Raw genomic sequence first — 22007 nt, forward strand, 5'->3', positions numbered from 1 at the left:
TCTAGGGTTTTGGAAACCCAGTAACTAGCCTTGAATCTCACAAATCTCCCAACTATTTGTTAGTTGGAGCTTGTAGATAAATCAATGAGTTAAATCACATCAATAATTTCACATTAACATCACAATTTAACCATAAAATTAGGATTTGCATTTCAATAAGAAACCTAGAATGAATTCAACGAAAAAGGGGGACAACTAATTCTTTGATGCAATATGTCGAGAAAGATCTGAGAAAGGATTAATCTACCAACTCCAAGCTTCAAAACTCTATGAGATTGGGGAAGAAAATTCGATTAAGGAGGTGTCGTGAGTAAAAAACGCGAAAGGGAGAAAGGAGGTGAAAAATAGGAAGAAAACAACATGCAACGATGTGATATCCTGCACAACGATGATGCGCTTTCCCAGGGCCGCAGTGTGCTCCCCCTAAATTTGGCAATTTTACATTTTAGGTCCCCCTTCCAAAATCCCCTATCTTAACCTATACAAAATCGGTCCTAGATGTTTATTTAGTCAAATTCTTGGGTCAAACACAATTTTTCCCAACCTATCACTTTTGGTCTCTAAACTTTAAGAGTTTTCACCCGATGGCTAAACTCTATCATCGTTTTTGTTTAATTTATTGACAAAGTTATTATTGTTATTGTTCAAAAATATTCATTTCATTTATTCATTCATTTATTTCACTCCAGTTTATATATTTTACTTTTTTTAGTTTTTACCAAAAAGCCAAACTTTTAGTCCCACAAACATGATGTTACACGCTTCGTAGGATGATGGTTAAAAAATTTCCCTTTAAGCGTTTGTATAAGGAAGAAAGGAAGAAGGATGAAGATCAATTAAAATAGCAGGATATATATGAGAGGTAAAAAGACATAATGACCCTTGTGTGAGGGGCATGTGTTTGACCTAATGACTGCAATTTAATAAAAGTTAAAAGCATAAGGACCATTTATACAAAACTAAAAGTTTAGGGACTTAAACCACTAATTTGTTGATTGATATATGATTTTATGAGGGTTAAATATCCTAGTGAGTGGGTGATAAATGAAAACATCAACAAGACGAGGGGATGTTCTCGTAAGTTTGCAAGTCATCCAAAAATTCAAAAAGCTTTTCTCACATCCTATGCACCTTCAGGTAACCGAAACACCCACTCACATCCAACCGTCCAGATAACCTCCCTCTTAAATTTCACAAAAAAGTATTGGCCGTTGGATCTAAATTTAGGGGTTTAGCAATCCCCTCTTCAAACCCGCCCACACTCTTCTACCCTTCCAACGCAAAACACACGCAATTCTCCCCTCCACCGCCTCCATCTTTTCACCACGGTTTCCCGTCCAACCACCGGCGGTTTTTCTGCCGCCTTCTGCCGGTGATCATTCTCTACGTCATTTTTCCGTTCAAGTTTCTGACTTCTTTTCTCCATGCTATTTTGTTTTCCTTGAAAAGAGAAGTTCTATTTTTTAGAAACTTAATTTTCTTTTCGATAATCAGGTTTTAGTGAAGTTCTTTCCATGGACGATCGATTTTTGTTTTTGCCACTTTCCTCAAACGATAATTGTCGTCCAACTGAAGCCTAATGCATTTTCTGTGTTGATTCAAGTACAATGTTTTTCGAATGGGATTATTTTTGCATTAACTTCTCTGCAAGTTAATTTATTTGAACTTTGCTGATTCAGAGAAAAATATGATATTTTGTAATATTTGTTTTTGGTAATTCTTACCAATTTTGTTGTTGATGTTGATATTATTCTTACGAGTACATGCCGTGTATGTTCTTCTTTGTTAACAATTGTAGAAATTGGCCACCGATTTTGAATTTTACTTTCAATTTGCTTCGTGTTTCAAGAATCTTGTTCTTTCTATCTACATAGAATCGCATATTTTTTTTTTCTCTGAAACCGACACATCTTTTAGCATAAAGAACTTCCCTTTATATTCCAAATTTTCATACGATTCTGAAATTTATTCGTTTAACACTTCCAAAGTTAGTGATTTTCAGGTGATAATAATAATCTTCAAAGGTTAATATGCCGGGCGACAAGAAAATTATGCAATGTATCCTTTCTATATTCCCTTTATTAGTACCATATTGTGTGCATGTCGCAGTTTAGGACATGTAATCTGTTTTATTTGTTGCTTTTTATACATATCTGTGGTTTTGATCTTCGAAATTGATTATTGTGGGGAATAACTTTGTTCATGATCATGATCATGATCATGTCTGGTTATTTATTTATAAGACTCTCGCTTTAGATTTCTTTAGCAGTTTGAAATCATTCAAAAACCTAGAAATGGCACATTGAATTTTAGTAGGAATCACAAATTTATATTCCCAAAATAGTTGAGAATGTATCAGAATTTCCATCCTCTTAAGTTGTGGTTTAACTTGTTTCTGTCTTTTCATTCTATGATTTCACTTAACTCTCTTAAACAGCTGACTCATTAGCCAAAAGAGACAATCAAAATCTGGTAATACATTTTTTTAAACTCCACTCCATTGTTTTCTTTTGTTAATATTATTGTATTTCTCTGAAATATTATTTGAATTCTTGTTTCAGGGCTCAAGAAAAGATGTCATAGTTTCAGGTGTGTCCTCTTCATCATCAGGAGTTTCTGCAAAAGGTGGCGTTGGCAATGGAAACAAAGCAGCTGCTGATCAAGGTGTTCAGTATTCATCTACTAGCTGTTATGATTATCAGTATCCAGGTAAGAAGTTTCATAGTCACACTTACACATGAGTTATATATACATACATGTATATATCTTTATATTGTATGGTTTAATTTTCAGAAAATTATTTATTTGGTTTGATTGTTTATTTATATTTTATACTAGGACACAATGGAACATATAGTCAACTAGATGGATCTGGTCAAATGAGTTCCAATGGGGCTGTTTACTCTGATAATGGATCACTTCTTTATTATATGCCAAGCTATAATCCTTATGCTACTGGAGCTTATATGGGTGTTGATGGACAACAACAACAACAACATCAACAACATCAACAACAACAACCCTACTTTTCTTCATCAGAAGCCATTCCATGTTACTCATGGAATTCAACATATCCTGAAAATTCAACATCTTTTGGTACGAAATCAGTTTCTGGATCAAATGGGATGAAGTCAAACGATTTGAACTCCAAAAGAACCATGAATTTCTACTCTGGAAAATCTCCTAATTACCCTTTGGACATGAAGTCAAGCCAACATTCCACACCTTCTGTTCCTAAGTCTATCCTTCAGTCACAGCATTTCAGGTCGCTCAACAAGGTATGTGTTGATATCTGAGCTAAAAAAGTTGTGTAATAGAAAGAAAGGGACTTGAAGTGTTTTTAAATATTTATATGATTTTGTTTCAGTTGAATTCTGCTTACCAATCTGGGGGTCTTCAAAAAGGGTATCAACAATCTGGAAACTTCTCCTCATTTTCCTACCCAAATCAAGCACTATTTTCAAACTACTCTATGAACTATTCTTCTGGGGGTAGACTTTGGAATGAAAATGATAGATACAAACCACGTGAAAAGTCTTACAACAATGGAGAATCTGAAGAACTTACCCGTGGCCCAAGGGCACAAAGCGTAAATTCACATTTTGAGGAAGAAAAAGTCGGTTTCTCATTGAGACGCGATAAATACAATCTTGAAGAGTTTCAGACAAAGTATGATCATGCAAAATTTTATGTCATCAAATCGTATAGTGAAGATGATGTTCACAAAAGCATTAAATATGATGTTTGGTCAAGTACACCAAATGGAAACAAGAAATTAGATGCTGCTTATCGTGATGCTGAAGGAAAAACCAATGTTTTTCTTTTCTTTTCTGTAAGTGAGTTTACTTTTTTGATTATTTATTTCCTTTCCAATTATGGTTAAATTTACAAATTTAATTTTCAGGTTAATGGTAGTGGCCAATTTGTTGGTGTTGCTGAAATGATTGGATCAGTTGATTATGAAAAGAATATGGATTTTTGGCAGCTTGATAAATGGAATGGTTTTTTTCCAGTTAAATGGCATGTTGTGAAGGATGTTCCCAACACACTCTTGAGACATATAATTCTTGAAAACAATGACAATAGACCTGTTACATACACTAGAGACACTCAAGAGGTAATTTTAAAAAATATCTCAACATTCTACTTGTTTTTTTATTTTTTATTAATGAGTCTTGTATATATATATTTTTAGGTTGGTTTAAAACAAGGTTTGGAGATGCTTGAAATTTTCAAAAGCTATTCGGCAAAAACATCTCTGTTGGATGATTTGAGCTTTTATGAGAACAGGGAGAAGATGCTTAAAGCAAAACGGATTAGTAAAGCTGCTTTTCAAACAGAGGTAATTAGTTTAGTACTGAAGAAATAACAATGTACTTTTAGTTTATTTGTTTATTATGTAATTTTTTTATTTCTTGTTTCAGAATTTAAAATCAGGGGAAAGCAATGGTTTGAAGGATCCAACATCGTCACTTATAAATCTTACACGGAATCTGTCTATTAATTCTAACACACCAAAATCCAGCATTGGTGATAAATCTGGTTCGTAGAGATTGGAATTGGTGTAGTTTGTAGGTTTTTATTGATTTTTACATTGAATGTCTTTTGTAGGGATTGAGATCACTGTGCTTTGGTTGTTTTTGTCTGCTGCCTTTTTTGAGATGTAAAAATCAGGGTTTTCATCTTCTTTTGGTTGATTTGGGATAGTAGTTTAATGGCACATATGATTGGACTCGCTTTACTTTTTTTTTTTTTGTGCTTTATTGAATTTGGTTAGTTTTCACGTCTTCATTAAACTATATAGTTTTATGTCTATGTTGTCTTATGTTAGAAATTTCTGTGTGCTCTAGATGTCTAATATTGCTCTTAAAACGGTATTTCCAATAGGAAGCTTTTGAGATGTTTTAAAAAAGAATAATACTCGTCTCCAGCCGCTCAATGTTTTATTCACTTTTTAATCCGTTTAAACCTGCCTTTTTGGATATCCCCTTGGTAACATTCTCGTTTAATTCTTAAATCACAATTACAAGTTTTACTATTTTGAGTAAATTACTGAAATTGATCCCTAACTTTTCTTTTGCACTCGGATCGTACTTGTGGTTTGATTTTGTTGTATTTTTCGTCCCTATGGTTTGATTTTATTGTGTTTTTCGTCCATTCCATACATAAAGTTAGGGATCAAACATGTAATTTTGATCTAATCACAAGGACAAAAAATGCAATAAAATCAAACCACAGTGATGATCAGAGTGCAAAATATAAGTTAGGGATTAAATATGTAATTTTAACCAAACCATAAGAATGAATTCAGTAAATTACTTTGTTACTTTTTATTAGTACTTTAAATATTCCAACTAAGGCTAAATTGTATCGAACCGTTTTCATACATATTTTGTAAAATTTTCAACTTTTAAAAATGGGTAAGGTGTGAGGTTCTTGTTTACCGCTTGCAAAACACACATAAATTTGATTTTGATTTCAGTCACCGGTGAGGGGCGGTGTTCACCGTGCGTAAAAGCTGCCATATAGGATTGTCAGCGGTGAAAACACTACCATACCTTACAGCCTAAATAGAGTAAACTACAGAAATGGTGTGTGGGTTGGTCGAATTCTTAATTGCTTTGTTCCATATAAATAGAGCCGTTCCAAACATATTTTGGACCCAGAGCAAAAGAAAAAATGGGCTTTAAAATACACAAAAGTCATCAAGTTTTTTTATTATAATAAATCAATAATTAAAATAAAATTCTTTGTATTATCTTTTAAATATAACAATTTCCAAAAAAATTTTGAACCCCTTTAAAAATTGAACCTGGCCGGTTGACCCTATGGTTCATTCTCTAAGACGGGCCTGCATATAGAAAACAAAATTATACTTTTTTTTTTATTCTTTTTCTATTAACAATATAGGTTCTATAGAAAACAAAAAACCTTAAAAAACCCTGAAAACCATAAAAATGCATAATACTTAGAAATCACTTTTTTTTTTTTTTTTCAAAAAATCGCACCTTTTAACACAAAATCGCTGATTTTTTTTTTGAGAAAATAAAAAAAATTGATTTTTTGATTTTTTAGCGAAATTTTATAAAAAACTGCAATTTTTTTTTGTAAAGTCAATTTTTTTTGTTGATGTCTAGGTATTTTTTTTTATGTATTTTTATGAGTTTTAGGTTTTTTTGTTTTCCATATAACCATTCCCTATATATATATATATATATATATATATATATATATATATATATATATATATATATATATATATATATATATATATATATATATATATATCTGTGTGTGTGTGTGTGTGACATCCCCATTTCCGCGGCCAGAAAATATCGATTTTGTTTATGCTTTATAAAAATCAGAGTACCTCTTTTAATAAAAAAATGTTGTGGAATTTGTTCCCAGTAAAACATGATAAATACGTTATCAAAGCATTTCCGAAGAAAAATATTTTTACTCATTTTAAAACATGTGGGATGTTATCTTCAATACAGAAACATAATCATAAATGGAACTTACATTCATTATCACTAGTGATTTATATTTCCTTAATCTCTCAGTGTAAAGTGACTTCATATCAGCACCTGTGCAGTAAATAAACTGAGTGAGTTAGGTTGGGAAACCTGTTGAGTACATATGGTTTTCAACCCACAATAATATAGTTAATTTGTTTCTTCATATAATACATGTCAAACAATTAACCCGATTGCCCATCCCCATTTTCTTCATTTAATATTCCCTAAAGAATTATCATCTCCTATATCATATTTACCTCTCATCTCTTTACATCACATTTCCTTATATGTTCGTTCCTAAGGACTTTTCCTAAGGATCATTGCCTACATCACATAGACAATAATGATTCGGGGATTACCCCCTCGATACACGCCTAGTAAGGGTTGGAGTATCATCGCATGAATACGTAGTTACAATATCGCCCGAACTCGTAATTCATAGTAAGGGTTAGAGTATCATCACATGAATACATAGTTACAACATCGTTTGAACTCGTAATTCATCACCTACAGGTTATGAGCATGCTGGTGTTTCCATGGGGTTGTCTAGAATAGTTTGTGGTCGCCATCTATACTCTGGTAGATGACTACATCTCCATATTGTCGGACAAGGTTATGGTATCTTTCACCCTACATCACCGATTCATCATCACCTATATATCCTCACCTAATTATCATCGCCTTCCTATCCTCACCTGTCTCTCATCATTTTCTTTCATCACAAACCAACTATTTCATCTACACAAGTTTTATCCCAACATATTTGTAGATATAAAATAAATATACAATTTGAATCAATTAAAACATATATAAAATCATTCATCCAACATAGACAGAAAGTATTCAGATAATATGCACACATAAGACGTAATTTATATAAAATACTTCATATCTATGTGTAAGATGAAAGTAACTATGCACTCACTTGAAAAGGCGCTGACTCAGCACTCGGACATCACTTCGTTACTCTTAACACAATTTTCCTTTGACAAAACCTAATATCATTACCATTAGAGTTTAGTTTAATGCTCGACGAAGCTAATTAATAGTCTAACTATTATTACTATTATATAAGCATTAACACAATACTTTTCACCCACTATGTACAGACAGGAGCCAGACATGGAACACCGGAGGGCAGGATCATTTTGGCATATAACACTTCTGAAATCCAGCAACCCAAGCATCCCTCCAAACCAGATTCTTCGTACCGCAAGTGGTTAAAAAGATATTATAACAACACTTACATAACTCATAATAATAGTCCAAATATTTATTATAAGTACCTAATAACATTACTATATTTAAATAAAAACTATATTTAAAATAGCGTAAGTGTATCTCACCTACGAGAGGGTTTGGCTAGAAGCTGGGCTCTGCAGGGGCAGAACCTCTGAGCCGAAAGCTCTTCTTATCGGAGTCGTCGAGCGCTCCAGGGCTTTCTTCTAGTGCTAGGGGAGTTTTGGGAGGTTTAGAGAGAGAGTGTAGAGAGAAGAAAGAATGATAAATGTGTGAAGAAAATGAGGGTGAGAGAGGTTCTATTTATAGGGTGAAATATGACTGAAATTGGTGCCATATGTCACCATCTGATGGCAAGACTTGGGGAGAAAGCAATGGCCAAGATTGTGCCACGTCACCCTTTTTCGCACAATACACTTCCGGCTTCTAAAATCCGTAACTTTCGCATACGAGCTCCATTTTTGACGTTATTTATATCCACACGTAGGTAAAAATAAGATCTACAACTTTCATGCGGACTCCGTTGGCTAATTCCCGACCGGTCTTAAATTTAACAGTATGAGGTGATTATACTGTTAAATGACCGGGAAATATTCGTAACTCTTTCATACAGACTCTGTTTTCGTCCGTCTTTTTATCGTTGACTTCCTATTAATGAGATCTTCAACTCTCATTTAGGCCGCGTAGGCCAAAAATTGCTCGATCTAAAATTCGAGTGTAACACCCAAAGTTTCAAAGGCCAAGAAAGGAAAGAAAAGCCCAAATTTAAGGGTCGACTCGGCGAGTCCAAGGAAGGACTCAACGAGTCCGAGCGGGATCCGAGCCAAGGTGTAAGTGGCCAACTCGGCGAGTCGGCCAAAGAGACTCGGCTAATAGGGTCTGTGCGAGGAAAACCTTAAATCCGGGACTTGGAGCCTATTTAATCGCCTCATTCTTCTTTCTAGTGCTCCTTTACTGTCCCTCACACCCAAAACGCCGCACCCTAAGCCCCCATTGTGCTCATTCATGCTTTTGGCCATTTTTGAGTGATTTAAAGGAAGAAGAAGTGGGAATCTTTGAAGCATCAAGGAGTGGCTTTGGATCCGAAGTTTGGGGATCATTTCAGAGCATTTGAAGGTATTAAGTCGTTTCTCTCCTCCAGATTTTCCTTGGTTATGAGTTTTGGGGCTTTTAAGCCATGTTTGAAATCCATCTCGAGCTTGAGGTCCAGATCTGAGGTTGCTACCTCAGATCCATGCTTGTTTTGGTCTATAATTCCGTAAAGTATCAGCCCTTGAGTGGACCATGGAGTCTTTTTGCCTTAAGCCCTAGTTTTTGGCATGTTTTGCTTAGATCTCCTTCTCTACACGTAAAGTTTGCAACTTTACATGTGGAATAGGCTTGGGAAGGGTAGATCTACAGTTTGCAGTCCATGCATAACTCTAAAATCCTATGCATGTAAGGAGATTTGAAGGGACTCGGTGAGTCCTTTGAGTGGACTCGGCGAGTAGCATGAAGTTGTGGAGAAACTCGACGAGTGGGATGAGCAACTCGTCGAGTCGTATGAAGATTGCCTTGTACTCGGCGAGTCAGGTCGCGAAACCCCAAACCCTTTGAGTTGTGACTCGAATCAGTGAGTCGGGTGGAGGCTCAGTGAGTTGGACAGGTCTGGACTCAGAAATCGGTAGACTCGGCGAGTCATGGACTGACTCGGCGAGTCGAGTCAGGAATGGAAGGAATCTGATCATTTCGAACTCGGCGAGTCAGTAGGGTGACTCGGCGAGTAGGGTTGACCTGGAAGGTTGACTTTGACCAGGAATTTGACTTTGGACCAGGGTGGACTTGGTTGTCTTTCGGGGGCCAGTTAGACTCAGTGTTGCATTGATATTGGTAGTTCGGGGAGCAAGAGGAGCAGGAGTTCCGTGAGTTGTCAGGCAGCAACTAGTGAGATCATCAGCAGGTTCAGCCAGTGCAGGTGAGTTTCCCTTTGTGTGAATGGGTCTAAGGCCACAATGCCGGCCCATGTAGTTATGAGTAGAAGACCCGGGGGTTAGCCCTAGGCACAGTATGCTAGTATTATTTTCAGGACGAGGTCCAGTAATAGCGGGCGGGTGCCCAAGGAATTGTTTATATGATAGTTTATACTTGTTGTCTGTATGATACATGTATGTGCCTGGTAGGGAGGTGAGTGTGGGCGAAGTCCCGTATCTCACCAATAGGAGAGTGTGGATGGGGTTCCATATCTCATTAGTAGCAGAATAGGGGCGAGGCCCAAACTAGAACAGGAGTGGGAGTGGGCTAGGCCCGTACCTCACTACCATTAGTAGCGTGGACGGGGTTCCATGACTCATCAGTAGCAGGACATGGGCGAGGCCCAGGATAGGCGAGGCCTTAGGACAGGACCAGTTGCATGTGTTAGTTATGTGTTATTATTTGTTGACGGGCGAGGCCTTGTGACAGGCGAGGCCTAAGTAAAACAGATCTGTATCCGAGCGGGGCTCGAAGCCAGACGGGGCCTGGAGCGGCGGGGCCGTTGTAGCGGGCGAGGCCCGAGGTAGGGGGCGAGGCCCAAGATAGGGGGCGTGGCCCAGTATGTGCAGTATGTGGTTATGCATGGTATGTGGTAGGGCGGGGAACTCACTAAGCTTCGTGCTTACGGTTTTCAGTTTTGGTTTCAGGTACTTCCGGTAGCGGAGGGAAGAGCTCGGGGTGATCGCATGGCACACACCATAGATTAGACAGCTTAGGAATGTTTACTCTGATAATGAACATGTGTTTTGAAAACTTATACTCATATTATGTTTTGGAATGATGACTTTACTTTAAGTAATGATTTATTAAAAGAAATTTTTGGTCTTGGGGCCGAACAGCTCGAGGAGCGGATGAGAGAGTTGGTATCAGCGGGGGTTATGCGTAGTATTCTAGCTCAGACTCCTGTGATCTTTGGCACGATCAAGGAGGGTATATTGGAGATTTTGGATAAGAGGCTGGGAGCCTTCCGTACTGAGATGATGGCTTTGTTGGGAGCGCGTACCTTGACATTTCGAGAGTTTAGGGCTTGCGGGGCACCAGATTATCATGGGGCTAGGGACCCCATCGCTAGCAGCAGATGGTTGGCTGATGTTGCCAACGCATTCCGTACGAGCCGGTGTCCTGAGGAGGACAAGGTCAGACTCGCTTCCTGTCTTCTGAAGGACAGAGCGAGGGATTGGTGGGAGGAGATTGGTCACGCTTTGGGTGATGATGCCGCGTTGGATGCGATGACTTGGAGTGATTTCTAAGCAAGGTTTAGAGCAGAGTTTTCGCCGATTATTGAGGTGCAACAGTTGGCCCGGGAGTTTCAGGATTTGACGCAGACTACTGAGACTGTGGCGGAGATCACCGCCAAGTTCAGGGAGAGAGCCCTTCTTGTTCCGCAGTATGTCGCAGATGAGGAGATGAAGAAGGCACGATATCACGAGATGCTGAGGGATGACATCAGGGAGTTCGTAAGCAGGTCCGGCTGTAAGACGTTGGAAGACATGATTTCTCGGGCCAGGGAGAGGGAAATTGATTTGGAGCAGATCCGGAAGAGGAAGCCGGATGAGGTTTAGGTAGCCGCGAGTTCGGGCAAAAGGCCCAAGGGATCGGAGTCGAGATTGAGGGATTATCAGGACTGCAGTCGATGCGGAAGGTGTGGCAGGACGCACGGGGGCGCGTGCAGGAGTGGTAGTGGTGGTGAGTCTGGCTGTTTCAGGTGTGGTCGGACTGGTCACTTTAGCAGAGATTGTACTGATACCATCACTCAGGGATCAGACTTGATATGTTTTCACTGAAATCAGCGGGGCCACAAGAAGGCCCAGTGCCCCAGTTTGTTTTTAGCAGGACGGGTGATGGCACCCGCCCCTGCAACTTTGAGGATCACAGACGGCCGTCAGGGCCGTGCGGAGGCGCCTGCAGTAGGAGGCCGGGCTTTTCAGATGGCTACTTTGGAGATGCAAGCAGCACCGGACGTTGCAGGTATGCGACTTCCATTTTCAGTTCTTTTATCTTGTGCATGATTATATTGTTATGGTTCTGCATCATTATCTGTATGAGTATTTTATTTTTGAGCGGGTTGACTTCGATCGTGTTATATGCCATTTTCATACCTTGGTTATTGGTTAGTAATTAAGGGATGGGTTGTATCGAAGAAGGTTACTTTGGGTGCAGTATCTGTAGCATGAATTGGAGAGACTCGGTATGTCTTGCTAGTTCGGAGCCGTATAAGTTTTAGAAAGGACAGGTTAGACCCTTAGCTATGGTAAGCTTGGAATTCCTCAGCGGATTGATTATGGTAGCAAGGATTGGGATTTCTCTTCATCGAGCATCGAGGTGTAAGCAGGATCAAAGTGGGGGAGAATCCTCCGAGTGTATAAGGGTAAGGGCACGCAAATCCAGATCGGGCATATGATTTCTGAGAAGGAAAGGAGGTAGTTCAGCGTTTGGCGGATTCAGTAGTTCAGGGTTGGGAGTTTGAGAACTTCCCATCAGTGCGTGCGCGTAAAGTGTAATGGTGGGTATGTGGTTCGGATTCAGGGTAAAGGGCCGCAGGGAGGACTCGTGTGAGTCGGAATGGAGATCTTGAGGTCAAATAGTAGGAGATGGTAAATGAATACACATATGTTTTCCAACAAAACATGTTTCCTTAAACTATGCTAATCATTACCTTAATATATATACAAAAACATAGTGTTTTTTTTTTTTTTTTTTTTTTTTTTTTTTTTTTTTTTTTTTTTTTTTTAAGAAGTTGTTTTTATCAAAAAATGATTTTAAATATACCAAAATTCATGATTTTTTATTCTCTACAAATCGACATCTATATTGATGTAGTTTTAAGATGAAATAATTTTTTTTATATATTTTCAACTATCGTTATTTATAAGTGAATAAAAATACATTATATTTTTAGTACAGTACATTCGTTATCCACTTATGAATAAAATTTATAATTAATTTTTTACAAATTAAGTGTCATTCATATATAAATATTATATATAATATTTTTTTACTGCTTATATCAACTATTTTCACATGTTATATTCACATATGAATAAAACGTGTATTGACTTTCCCCACAAATTATATTAATATACGAAGAACACATTTATGATAATTTTGTTACAATTTATTTTTTATTCTTATATGAATAAATAGTTAAAATTTTCAAAACACTTCAATTTTTTTTAACATACTACTTATTTATATATGAATAATAAATGAATTATAACACTAATCTTATAAATGTTTTATTAATATATGAATATAGCATATAACGACTACTACTAAAACACATTATATACATATATAATATAACATGCGAAGAAAGATGATGTAAAAAATATATTTTAGGTAAGAAAACTTTGTAACATGTTATATTCATATATAAACGATACTTAAACTGTAAAAAAGTTAACCATACGTTTTATTCATAAGTGAATAACGAATGTACTATAATAAAAACCTGATACGTTTTTATTTACTTATGAATGACGATAGTTAAAACTCTAAAAAAAATATTATTTTATTTCAAAATTATATTAACATGTATGTCTATTTATAGAGAATAAAAAATTATGAATTTTGATATAGTTAAAATAAATTTTCGATAAAAATAACATTCTAAAAATAAAAAAAAAGTTTTGTTGCATATTAAGATAATGATTAGCATACTTTAAGGAAACATCTTTGGTTGGAAAACATATTTATATCCCTTACCCATTCCAATGGTACGTCTAAAGTTTTTTGCGGCAAAATAAACGTATGACTGAGAATGATTTCCTCATTCTCAATCTTTTTTTTTTTCTCAATTGAACCTTCCCCCCCCCCCTCTCTCTCTCTCTCTATATATATATATATATATATATATATATATATATATATATATATATATATATATATATATATATATATATATATATATATATATCCATTATCCATTCCACCGGTACGTCTAAAGTTTTTTGCGGCAAAATAAATGTGTTGCCGATAATGATTCCCTCATTCTCAACTTTTTTTTTTCTCAATTGAACCTTACTCTCTCTCTCTCTATATATAATATATATATATATATATATATATATATATATACACACACACACACAAACACACACACACATTAGGTTAAAACCCATGTACTACACAATTAATGAATTTAGAAAATGTTTATTATTAGTTTTTAAATACATAAATAACAGTTTCTAGAAAACAGAATAACAATTTCCAAAAAATAGAATGTCTTATAAGGAAATGTTTTTATTTATTTATTTTTTCTAACAAAGCCTTTTCATTGGGAGATCCTTATAAGCTACGCTAAAGACTCTTAACCTTCTCTTTAGTAGTTTCGCGAAGGTGATCAAAATCTTCAAAAAATAAAAAGGACCCTTTTACAAGGTAGAATGTTTTTTTTCCACTCCATATTCGAAATCCTCATAGGGGGCCTTTTTACAAAGTACGATGCTATAAATGATAGTTTAAGAAAGTAAAATGTCATAACAAAAAATGTTTTTATCCACTCTATATTCGAGATCCTCACCCAAAATTTTTTTTTTTTACAAAATAGAATGCTACAAATGTTTGAAATCCTATAAAAACATTTTACATAGTTTATTCCTCACAATTATCAATTTTTTTTTACACAAATACTATATAATAGAACACTTTGGACTCAAAAGTCAAGTAGACAAGTACGTATATTGCTACTTCAAGAAGAAGGTTATATAAATAAATAAGTAAATTACCTATTTCATCTTTATAGTTTATCTATAATTGCACGTTTGTTCCTAATTTCATTTTATCACAAAATTATCCCCACACTTGTATGTTACTCTTGTTTTGGTCCTTGTATATAAAATAAAAATGTCTATTTGTTACATTTTTTGAATTAAAAATTTGACCTTTTTTTCGTTAGAATTATATTACTTCCCGCCATCCCCACTGAACCTAAAATAATCCAATTCCTTCCCTACTTTTACCAGGAAACCCATTCACCTGTAACCAAACTTACACACACACACACACTATTGTATTCCACTGTTTCAAGATGGCAACTGACATGTATTTTATAATTGTTACTTTATTTGCAACAAAAAGCTAATTATGATGGTCTGAAAGGAATATAGTTTAGGGTAAATCTTTAACCATCATGTTAGTTTCACAGGTAAGTCCAATCTCTATTAGCAAATCTAATCCATAGCTGATGTTGGACATAAAGTTGTTCCTTAAAAACTTCTCCTCAAGAGGGAATCAATACCCTCAAGCCTTCAACAATTAAATTTTGGAAATGAAGCAAATGATTGTGTCTATAGATACTGTTGTGTGTGTGGCTGAAGGTAAGCTATTGTGCATACAAAAGACACTCTTACAACTTGTAATCATATAAAGGAAAGTAGTAGTCAAATAATCAGATTATAAACTCATTCAAACAACCTACCTAATTATTACTTATTTATTGAAATAATCAAATTCATCTTTACTTTAATCATCTTATATATATATATATATATATATATATATATATATATATATATATATATATATATATATATATATTACAAATTTATCTTTACTACACATCATCTTTATTAGAAGAAAACATCCCATTAGAGGAAAATGTAATTGATGAATAATATTTAATGTCAAAAGTAAATTCAAGGGAAGGCTTAGCATTCTAATAAGATTCATTAAAACTCAGGATAACCAAACTTTTGGTCACAAACAAACATTGCACTTTAAAATCTGTGTAATTGATAATAAAAAAAACTAAAAAAAAAAGTTATTTTAATTGCTTACGAACTGTTGAAAATGATGAAATATGGTCAAGAAAATAGAGTCGATTTAATCACTAAGTACTAATTAGTCCATAGTCCTAGATACTCTTTAGTCAAGTGTTCTCAAGTATGAATTTTGAACTTCAAATTTGAAAAGAATTTTATATTTAAAGGAATTCAATATATATATATATATATATATATATATATATATATATATATATATATACACACACACACCCTATAAGGGAATGCTCCTGTAGGTTCTTTACTAACTTAGCATTCTTAGCTATTGAGGTTTCCACCATTATAGTAAAAAAAGGTCATTTAAGCCTGCATAATGAAAACATTTACAATGGCTAAAAGTAAAATATATTATTAACCCACCCCACCATACACACTAATAAACTAATACATTCTCTTATTGTTTTTAATCCTAAAACCTTATCAAAAGAGCTATTAAAATTTCCAATAGGAACCAATAATGTTATTGAACTACTACATCTTCAATTGACGACCAAAGCGAAAATTAATAAACTATACCTTCTAAAATCACAAATCACTGCACATATATCGAATCACTATTTCTATCCGCTATTTGTAGAACATATACTATTTTCAATACTATACTAAAAAAATACAAATTAAGGTTAGAAACAGAGAAAGAGCACTTGAAGTTTACGGTGTCAAAATCGTGACTTGATCCGAATCCATGAAATCAACACTTATATAGCTAAACACACACCCACACACATAAAGACTGTAGAGAGAAAGAGAGAGACCACAATTTCTTTTTCGTTACTTTGTTTTGAATAAAACTAAACCAAAAAAAGTAAACAATAATTAGAAAAGTTTTAAGAACATTAACCTTCTTACCTTCTTAAATCAAGTTTTTGTAGGGACTAAGGGTGACTTCAAAACCATCATTGTGGCACAAAGAACCTATCACTCATATCCCCCGATTCCTTCAAAAACACAAGAATGACTGCTACAAACAAAAAAGCTGAAAAAGATGTAAAAAAACAAAGAACCAAATGAGAAGTGATTCAAAGTTTTTGATGAACCTTATAATCAATCGACTGCGTGTTTTTCGAGCAACGGGTAACGAATTGGAAAGGAGGAAAGAATGTAGATGCAAGGAAGGAGGCGACTGGAAGGACCGGAGAAGGAACTAAAAACCCTAGGTTTGGGAGATATATGAAAATAAGATAGAAATTATTACATACCTGGAGAATGATCACCCTCGGTATAGCAGAATCAAAACGATGGGTATATAGGAAATCTTGGATGTAGGTATATATGAAATGGAAACGTTCTCATCCATTTTAAGTATAGATAGGATTAGAATCCCTGATTTCTTGGATAATTTATGAAATTCAAATTTCTAACCTAATTTTTTGGGATATGAATCATGGTTATTGATTGGGATAATTGTTGCTATGTATAACGATGGAGTGTGAATGAGCGGGAAATCAAAAGAGTAGTGAATATTATCATGCCACGTGGCAAAGAAATGGAGTAAAAAAGGGACATGTGGTATCTTAGGGAGGTTTTATTTACGATATATATATATATATATATATATATATATATATATATATATATATATATATATTGGTAAAGGTTCAAATGAGAACCTCTAAAGGTTAAGAACCTAATAACCTCTAAAAAAACATCATTTCATCTTTCTAACATATGCATCGAACCTTTTTTTCACCTGACTTTAAATATATCTTCATCTTTATTTCTTCCTTCATCAGAAAACATCCACCATTTCCGCCGTCCTTACCACCGACGACTTGCTCTGGCGACTTTGTTGTCGCCACCATCGTTGTTGAGGACAACCCAACGTCCATCTCCCCCCTCCTTCGTCGCTACCCTACTATCTACAGTTCCATTCTCTGTAGTGATTCCAGATCTGAAGAAATAGGGGGCTAACACCACCACCGGCGACTGCAAAACCACCGATGACTGCTGCTATCTTCTTTCACACCTAATCTAGTCAAATCTGATGTAGATTTGAGTATTTTGGTGCTACTTCACAAAGGTTTTTGTTACTATTTCATCATTTTGTCGTTAGATCCACATCGGATTTGTTCTCATATCATTGATGTTGTCGTCGGAGCATCACAACTCACAAATCACAATCATCATGGAAACCTACAGGTGTTAATCTACTATATGAACTCGTTTTTTTATTTGTTAGTTCCTCAACAACGAAGATCTTAGTTGGATCTATACCAGATCTGTTTCTCTCCAACTCAGCTTCATATGTTTTTCTCTGATCTATTGTTAATGATGTGAATTGTTATCGAGAATTTAGAACAGAAAAGATAGATTTGAATGATTTAAGATGATGAACACAGAGAGTAAATATTAATCAGATCTTATATTGATAAAGTCTGATTACAGAGTTAAGCAGAAGTGAGTTCAAGCATCGTCCTACAACTTCTAGCCTAAGTCCCTATTTATAGGGAACCATCAAAAAGTATACTAAGTCTATACATTTTATCTTCGCATAAAAATGACTTAGTAAAATAACATAAAATGCGAAACTATACAAAACACTCTATTCGACTTTTACAATATACATCAACATTCTCCCCCTTTGTAAACAGTTGATACAATTCAATTCATAAGCTTTTGAATTGCAGAGTGAATTGCCTTTCGCACCTCTCCATACCAGGGGATCACCTTCTTCAAATCCTTCTTGTCTCCTTCATTATTTTTCTTGCAATTGTTCATACGTACAATGAAGTGCGTATATTGCGAAGAATTATATCTTTCAATCTCTGAGACCTTGAACAAAAACTTCTTTGGATTGCCTTTAGTGTCTCTGCCTGAAAACACCATACCAAATGGTTTGAGACAAATTTCTCCAACAGCATACTTTGACAAAGCAGATTGTGTCAAAGTCTCCTCCCATGGAACTTTCACTTCCTTTCCCACAACATGTGCTAATTCATCATCAGTAAGGGCTAGACAATCGAAGTAATTGTCTATGAAAGTCTTCACATGTGCGAAGCCAGCTTTGAAAACATCTGTATCAGAGCCTTTGAGATTGTTTTCTTCCATATGCTTCAAAATCAGTGCTACTTGAATCAAATCATTGCAATTCATCAAAGGAAAGTCAGCAACTGTGAAGTCATATTGTTTGTTGTCAGCTCTGATAACAAAGTATCTGAAATTCTGTAACATCTCTTCAAACATAACATCTTTCTTTATCGTCACAACCTTCTTGATCTTCATTAACGACCAAACTTCATCAGGTTCCTTCCCCAAGACAACATGAAATCTGATTTTCATTTGAGTGAAATCATTCGGATTATCAAATTTCTCACTGATCTTGTATTGTGCATTGATGAAAAGTATTTCATTAATTGGGAAGTCCAACTGGCAATGATCTGAGTTCGCAATATCATAACTTCTTTTCGGCTTTTTCTCGAACTCATACATCTCCCTACAAACAACTTATGACTCTATGGTTTCATAGGAGTAAATTTTTGCGGGATCTCCTTTGTTCATGGAGGGAGGATCACTTGCCCGTTGCCTCATAATGCTCTGGACTTGCCTCATCTTCTCCATCTCAGCCTCAGCCTCTGCTTTTAACTCTTCTTTTGATTTTTCATATAAAATTCCTTTCCCTCTTCCTACAACATCATGTTGGGGTTTTGAGCTTGAACCACCTTCATGTCTTCCAATAACAATACCCTTAGTAATTGTTCTTGTGGTGATTGTTGTTGCAGAAGTCGGATTAGAAGGAATTGGAAGAGTAGCAACAAGCTGTGTTGATATCACTTTTCCCACACTTTTCGCATCCTCTTCTTTGCTTCGTCTTTCTTCTCCCCCTTGCACCCCAGTGGAAACAGGCGGAGCACCCTTTGGAAGTAAAGAAGTAAAACTGGTGAGTGGAGTAAGGGCTTTGTGAATAGCTTGTTCTAAAGTATTAATCTTTAGAGACAAGAATTCTGGAGTAAGAATTTGAGATGATGAAGAATGCGAAAGAGCTATTTTGAGATCAGTGACCAACTGGATGAGCTGTTCAAATTTCATCATGATTTCGGCTTTGTGATCTGCAAGACCAGGAAGATTATGTAGCTTTTGAAGCTGAGCAGAAATATCCACAATTTGTTGTTGAACTGCATCTTGCTTGTTGTGGACATCATGAAGATCTTTCGCAAGTTCAGAATTCAACTCCTGAATTTTGAAGTTGACGTCTTCGCGAACCTTTTTAACATCTTGGACAAAAAGAACATGACGTTCTTTTGTAACTGCCCGAAGATCTTGAACTACAGAATTAAAATTATTGCCTTGAGACACAATTCTGAGCTCATTGTTTTTATTAGATTGAGCAATTTTGTCCATTATTCGTTTTTCTGCTCCTTTAATCATGATATCAACCTCCATATGGAAGATATTGACGACATTCGACCTGAATCAGCTTGTGATTGAATTATGGTCTTCAAGTTTTGATTCAATATTTTAAACTGTTTTCCAGTCATCAGCATATGATCAGGAATATCTTCTTCATCTGAATCAAAAGGAATATCATCAAGTATCCCCCCAAAGGCACCTCCTTCGATTTCTGGATCAGACATTGGTTGCGTAGTTTGCAAAGGTTGAGGATTTTCTGGTGATTGCGAAGGAAATAGTGTGGTGAAAGGGTTTTGTAGAGCATGGTCAAAAATATTTGAAGTGGTAGACAAAGTGTTAATAGGTAAGGAAATGGGTAAGGTTGTTTGAACAGATGGTGCATCACTCAGGATAGGTGCCCCCGTATCAGATACGTTGACAACCATATTAGAAATAGGAACCTCCTCAGTAACTGATTTGGTAAGAACTATTTCAAGTGGTGTGGTTTGAGAAAAAGAAGTAGAAATTTGCGAAGTGGGAATGATAGGTAAAGACATAGGTACCATTGTTGTGACAGGAGGAGTTTCTGGGATAATCTCTTCTTCAGATGATTCATTTCGAATCACCATCTTCCTTTTCTTGACCATGGTACGTTGCATGTTTTTCGCAACGTCTTCCGCTCGCTGTCGCTTCTTCGTGGGAGATACTGGGGCTGGAATATTGCGAATAGTAACACCTTTACTACTCACTTCCGCTTTGCGAATCTGTTTTAGTACCCCATATTTGGAAGGTAAGAGCTCCTTCTTCGACTTCTTGGAAGGTTCCTCAGTTGAAATGACTTCAGCTAGTACTGAGGAAGACGAACCCTTCGCAAGTTTCTTACCAGCCTTCTTTGTTTTAGATGGAATTGCAACATCTAATAAAACACCAGTTGGCTCATCTGTATCAACAGTTCGCAAATATCTCACCAAAATTTTGTGGGTGGGAGAGACCTTGCGAAGCATTGCGTCTGGTATACGAGCTACATGTGTGAAGATTGCTTCATCATCTTCTACAACTTTGGGAAATTGATAAAAAGAAAATTCAGCAACTTCAACATTTGACAACATCGGAATCTCTTCTTTCTCATACACATGTTCAAGAATCAAACTCCAATATCTTGCACACGAAATTCCTTTCTCCGGAGTTGTGTGTTCTAAACTCTTGACAAATTCCTTCCATAACTGTGTTGCGTAATCAACACTAATGTCATAGTATATTCCCATCACCATGGCATATACTTCCATCCTTCCTCTATCCAACCCAACGACTCTGCCTGTAAGACATCGGAGAAAAATTCCAAAAAGAAAATTCCACATACACGGCAACCCTGATTTTCTGAAATCACTGATTTTTGTTAACTCCGGTTGATGCCCCATTTCGTTAAACATATGAATAACCTGGGAGTTAACAGGTTTGATGAAGGGAGGATTGTTTGGAATTTGTAAAATTTCCACAAACAAGTTCTTCGATAGTTTAACTCTTTTGTTGTTGATGAGATTAAATGTAATCACATCGGCTGTGTGATTGTATGAAGCCGTGGAAGCAGCACGTGATAACCAGACCATTAGAACTGGAGATGAACTAAACATTGCGGTTGCCAAAGCAGAATGTTTTAGGGCAAGAATCAGCATCTTTAACCCTTCAGGATAAGCAGAAACTTTGGGATCAACTTGGTAGTTTGTGCTTTGAATCTTCATCAGAGACTGAGAAAGAACCTCATCGGTGTTGGAAGTAGTGGCCGCAATTGTTAGGTTTTGGAAAAAGAAAGTTGAAGTTGGGATGAAGATTGAATCTTGAAAGTGTTTGTAAGAGTTCTTGTTTGCGTAACCGTAACCAGTGTTCTTGAACCCCCTTTTATAGGTTGCTCAAAATTGATTTGAAATTGAAGCGGGATACATTTAATGTTATCCGACGTGGCACCTTGAAAGTCGGATCATGACTGCAAAAGGTAACAACATCCCAAAAAGTAACTGTCAGATCTCCTTGAAAACTGGACAAAATACCAACGATTTTGAGTATACAGCCTGTCAAGTATCCGTTATAGAACAGTAACTGTTAAAACCCTTCGCATGGAAGCAAGGCTCATTTA

At 35.8% G+C, this 22007-nt stretch overlaps 1 protein-coding gene across 3 annotated transcripts; it reads left to right on the forward strand.

Moving 5' to 3' along the window:
- Positions 1 to 1242: 1242 nt before the first annotated feature.
- Positions 1243 to 4747, forward strand: LOC145047604 (uncharacterized). Of its 3 annotated transcripts, none has more exons than XM_078995906.1 (9): positions 1243 to 1372; positions 2003 to 2058; positions 2438 to 2472; positions 2562 to 2709; positions 2839 to 3278; positions 3368 to 3832; positions 3905 to 4117; positions 4196 to 4342; positions 4425 to 4747. In XM_078995906.1, exons 2-9 carry the CDS (start codon positions 2031 to 2033, stop codon positions 4548 to 4550), a joined length of 1602 nt encoding a protein of 533 aa, XP_078852032.1. In that variant the 5' UTR covers positions 1243 to 1372; positions 2003 to 2030; the 3' UTR covers positions 4551 to 4747. The 3 variants fall into 3 exon arrangements, with proteins under 3 accessions (XP_078852032.1, XP_078852034.1, XP_078852033.1); XM_078995908.1 differs by having other exon boundaries at positions 1258 to 1372; positions 1989 to 2058; XM_078995907.1 differs by having other exon boundaries at positions 1264 to 1372; positions 1993 to 2058.
- Positions 4748 to 22007: the final 17260 nt, after the last annotated feature.

Source organism: Lactuca saligna, chromosome 5 (assembly GCF_052625555.1).
Source record: "Lactuca saligna cultivar CGN05327 chromosome 5, ASM5262555v1, whole genome shotgun sequence".
NCBI lineage: Eukaryota > Viridiplantae > Streptophyta > Magnoliopsida > Asterales > Asteraceae > Lactuca > Lactuca saligna.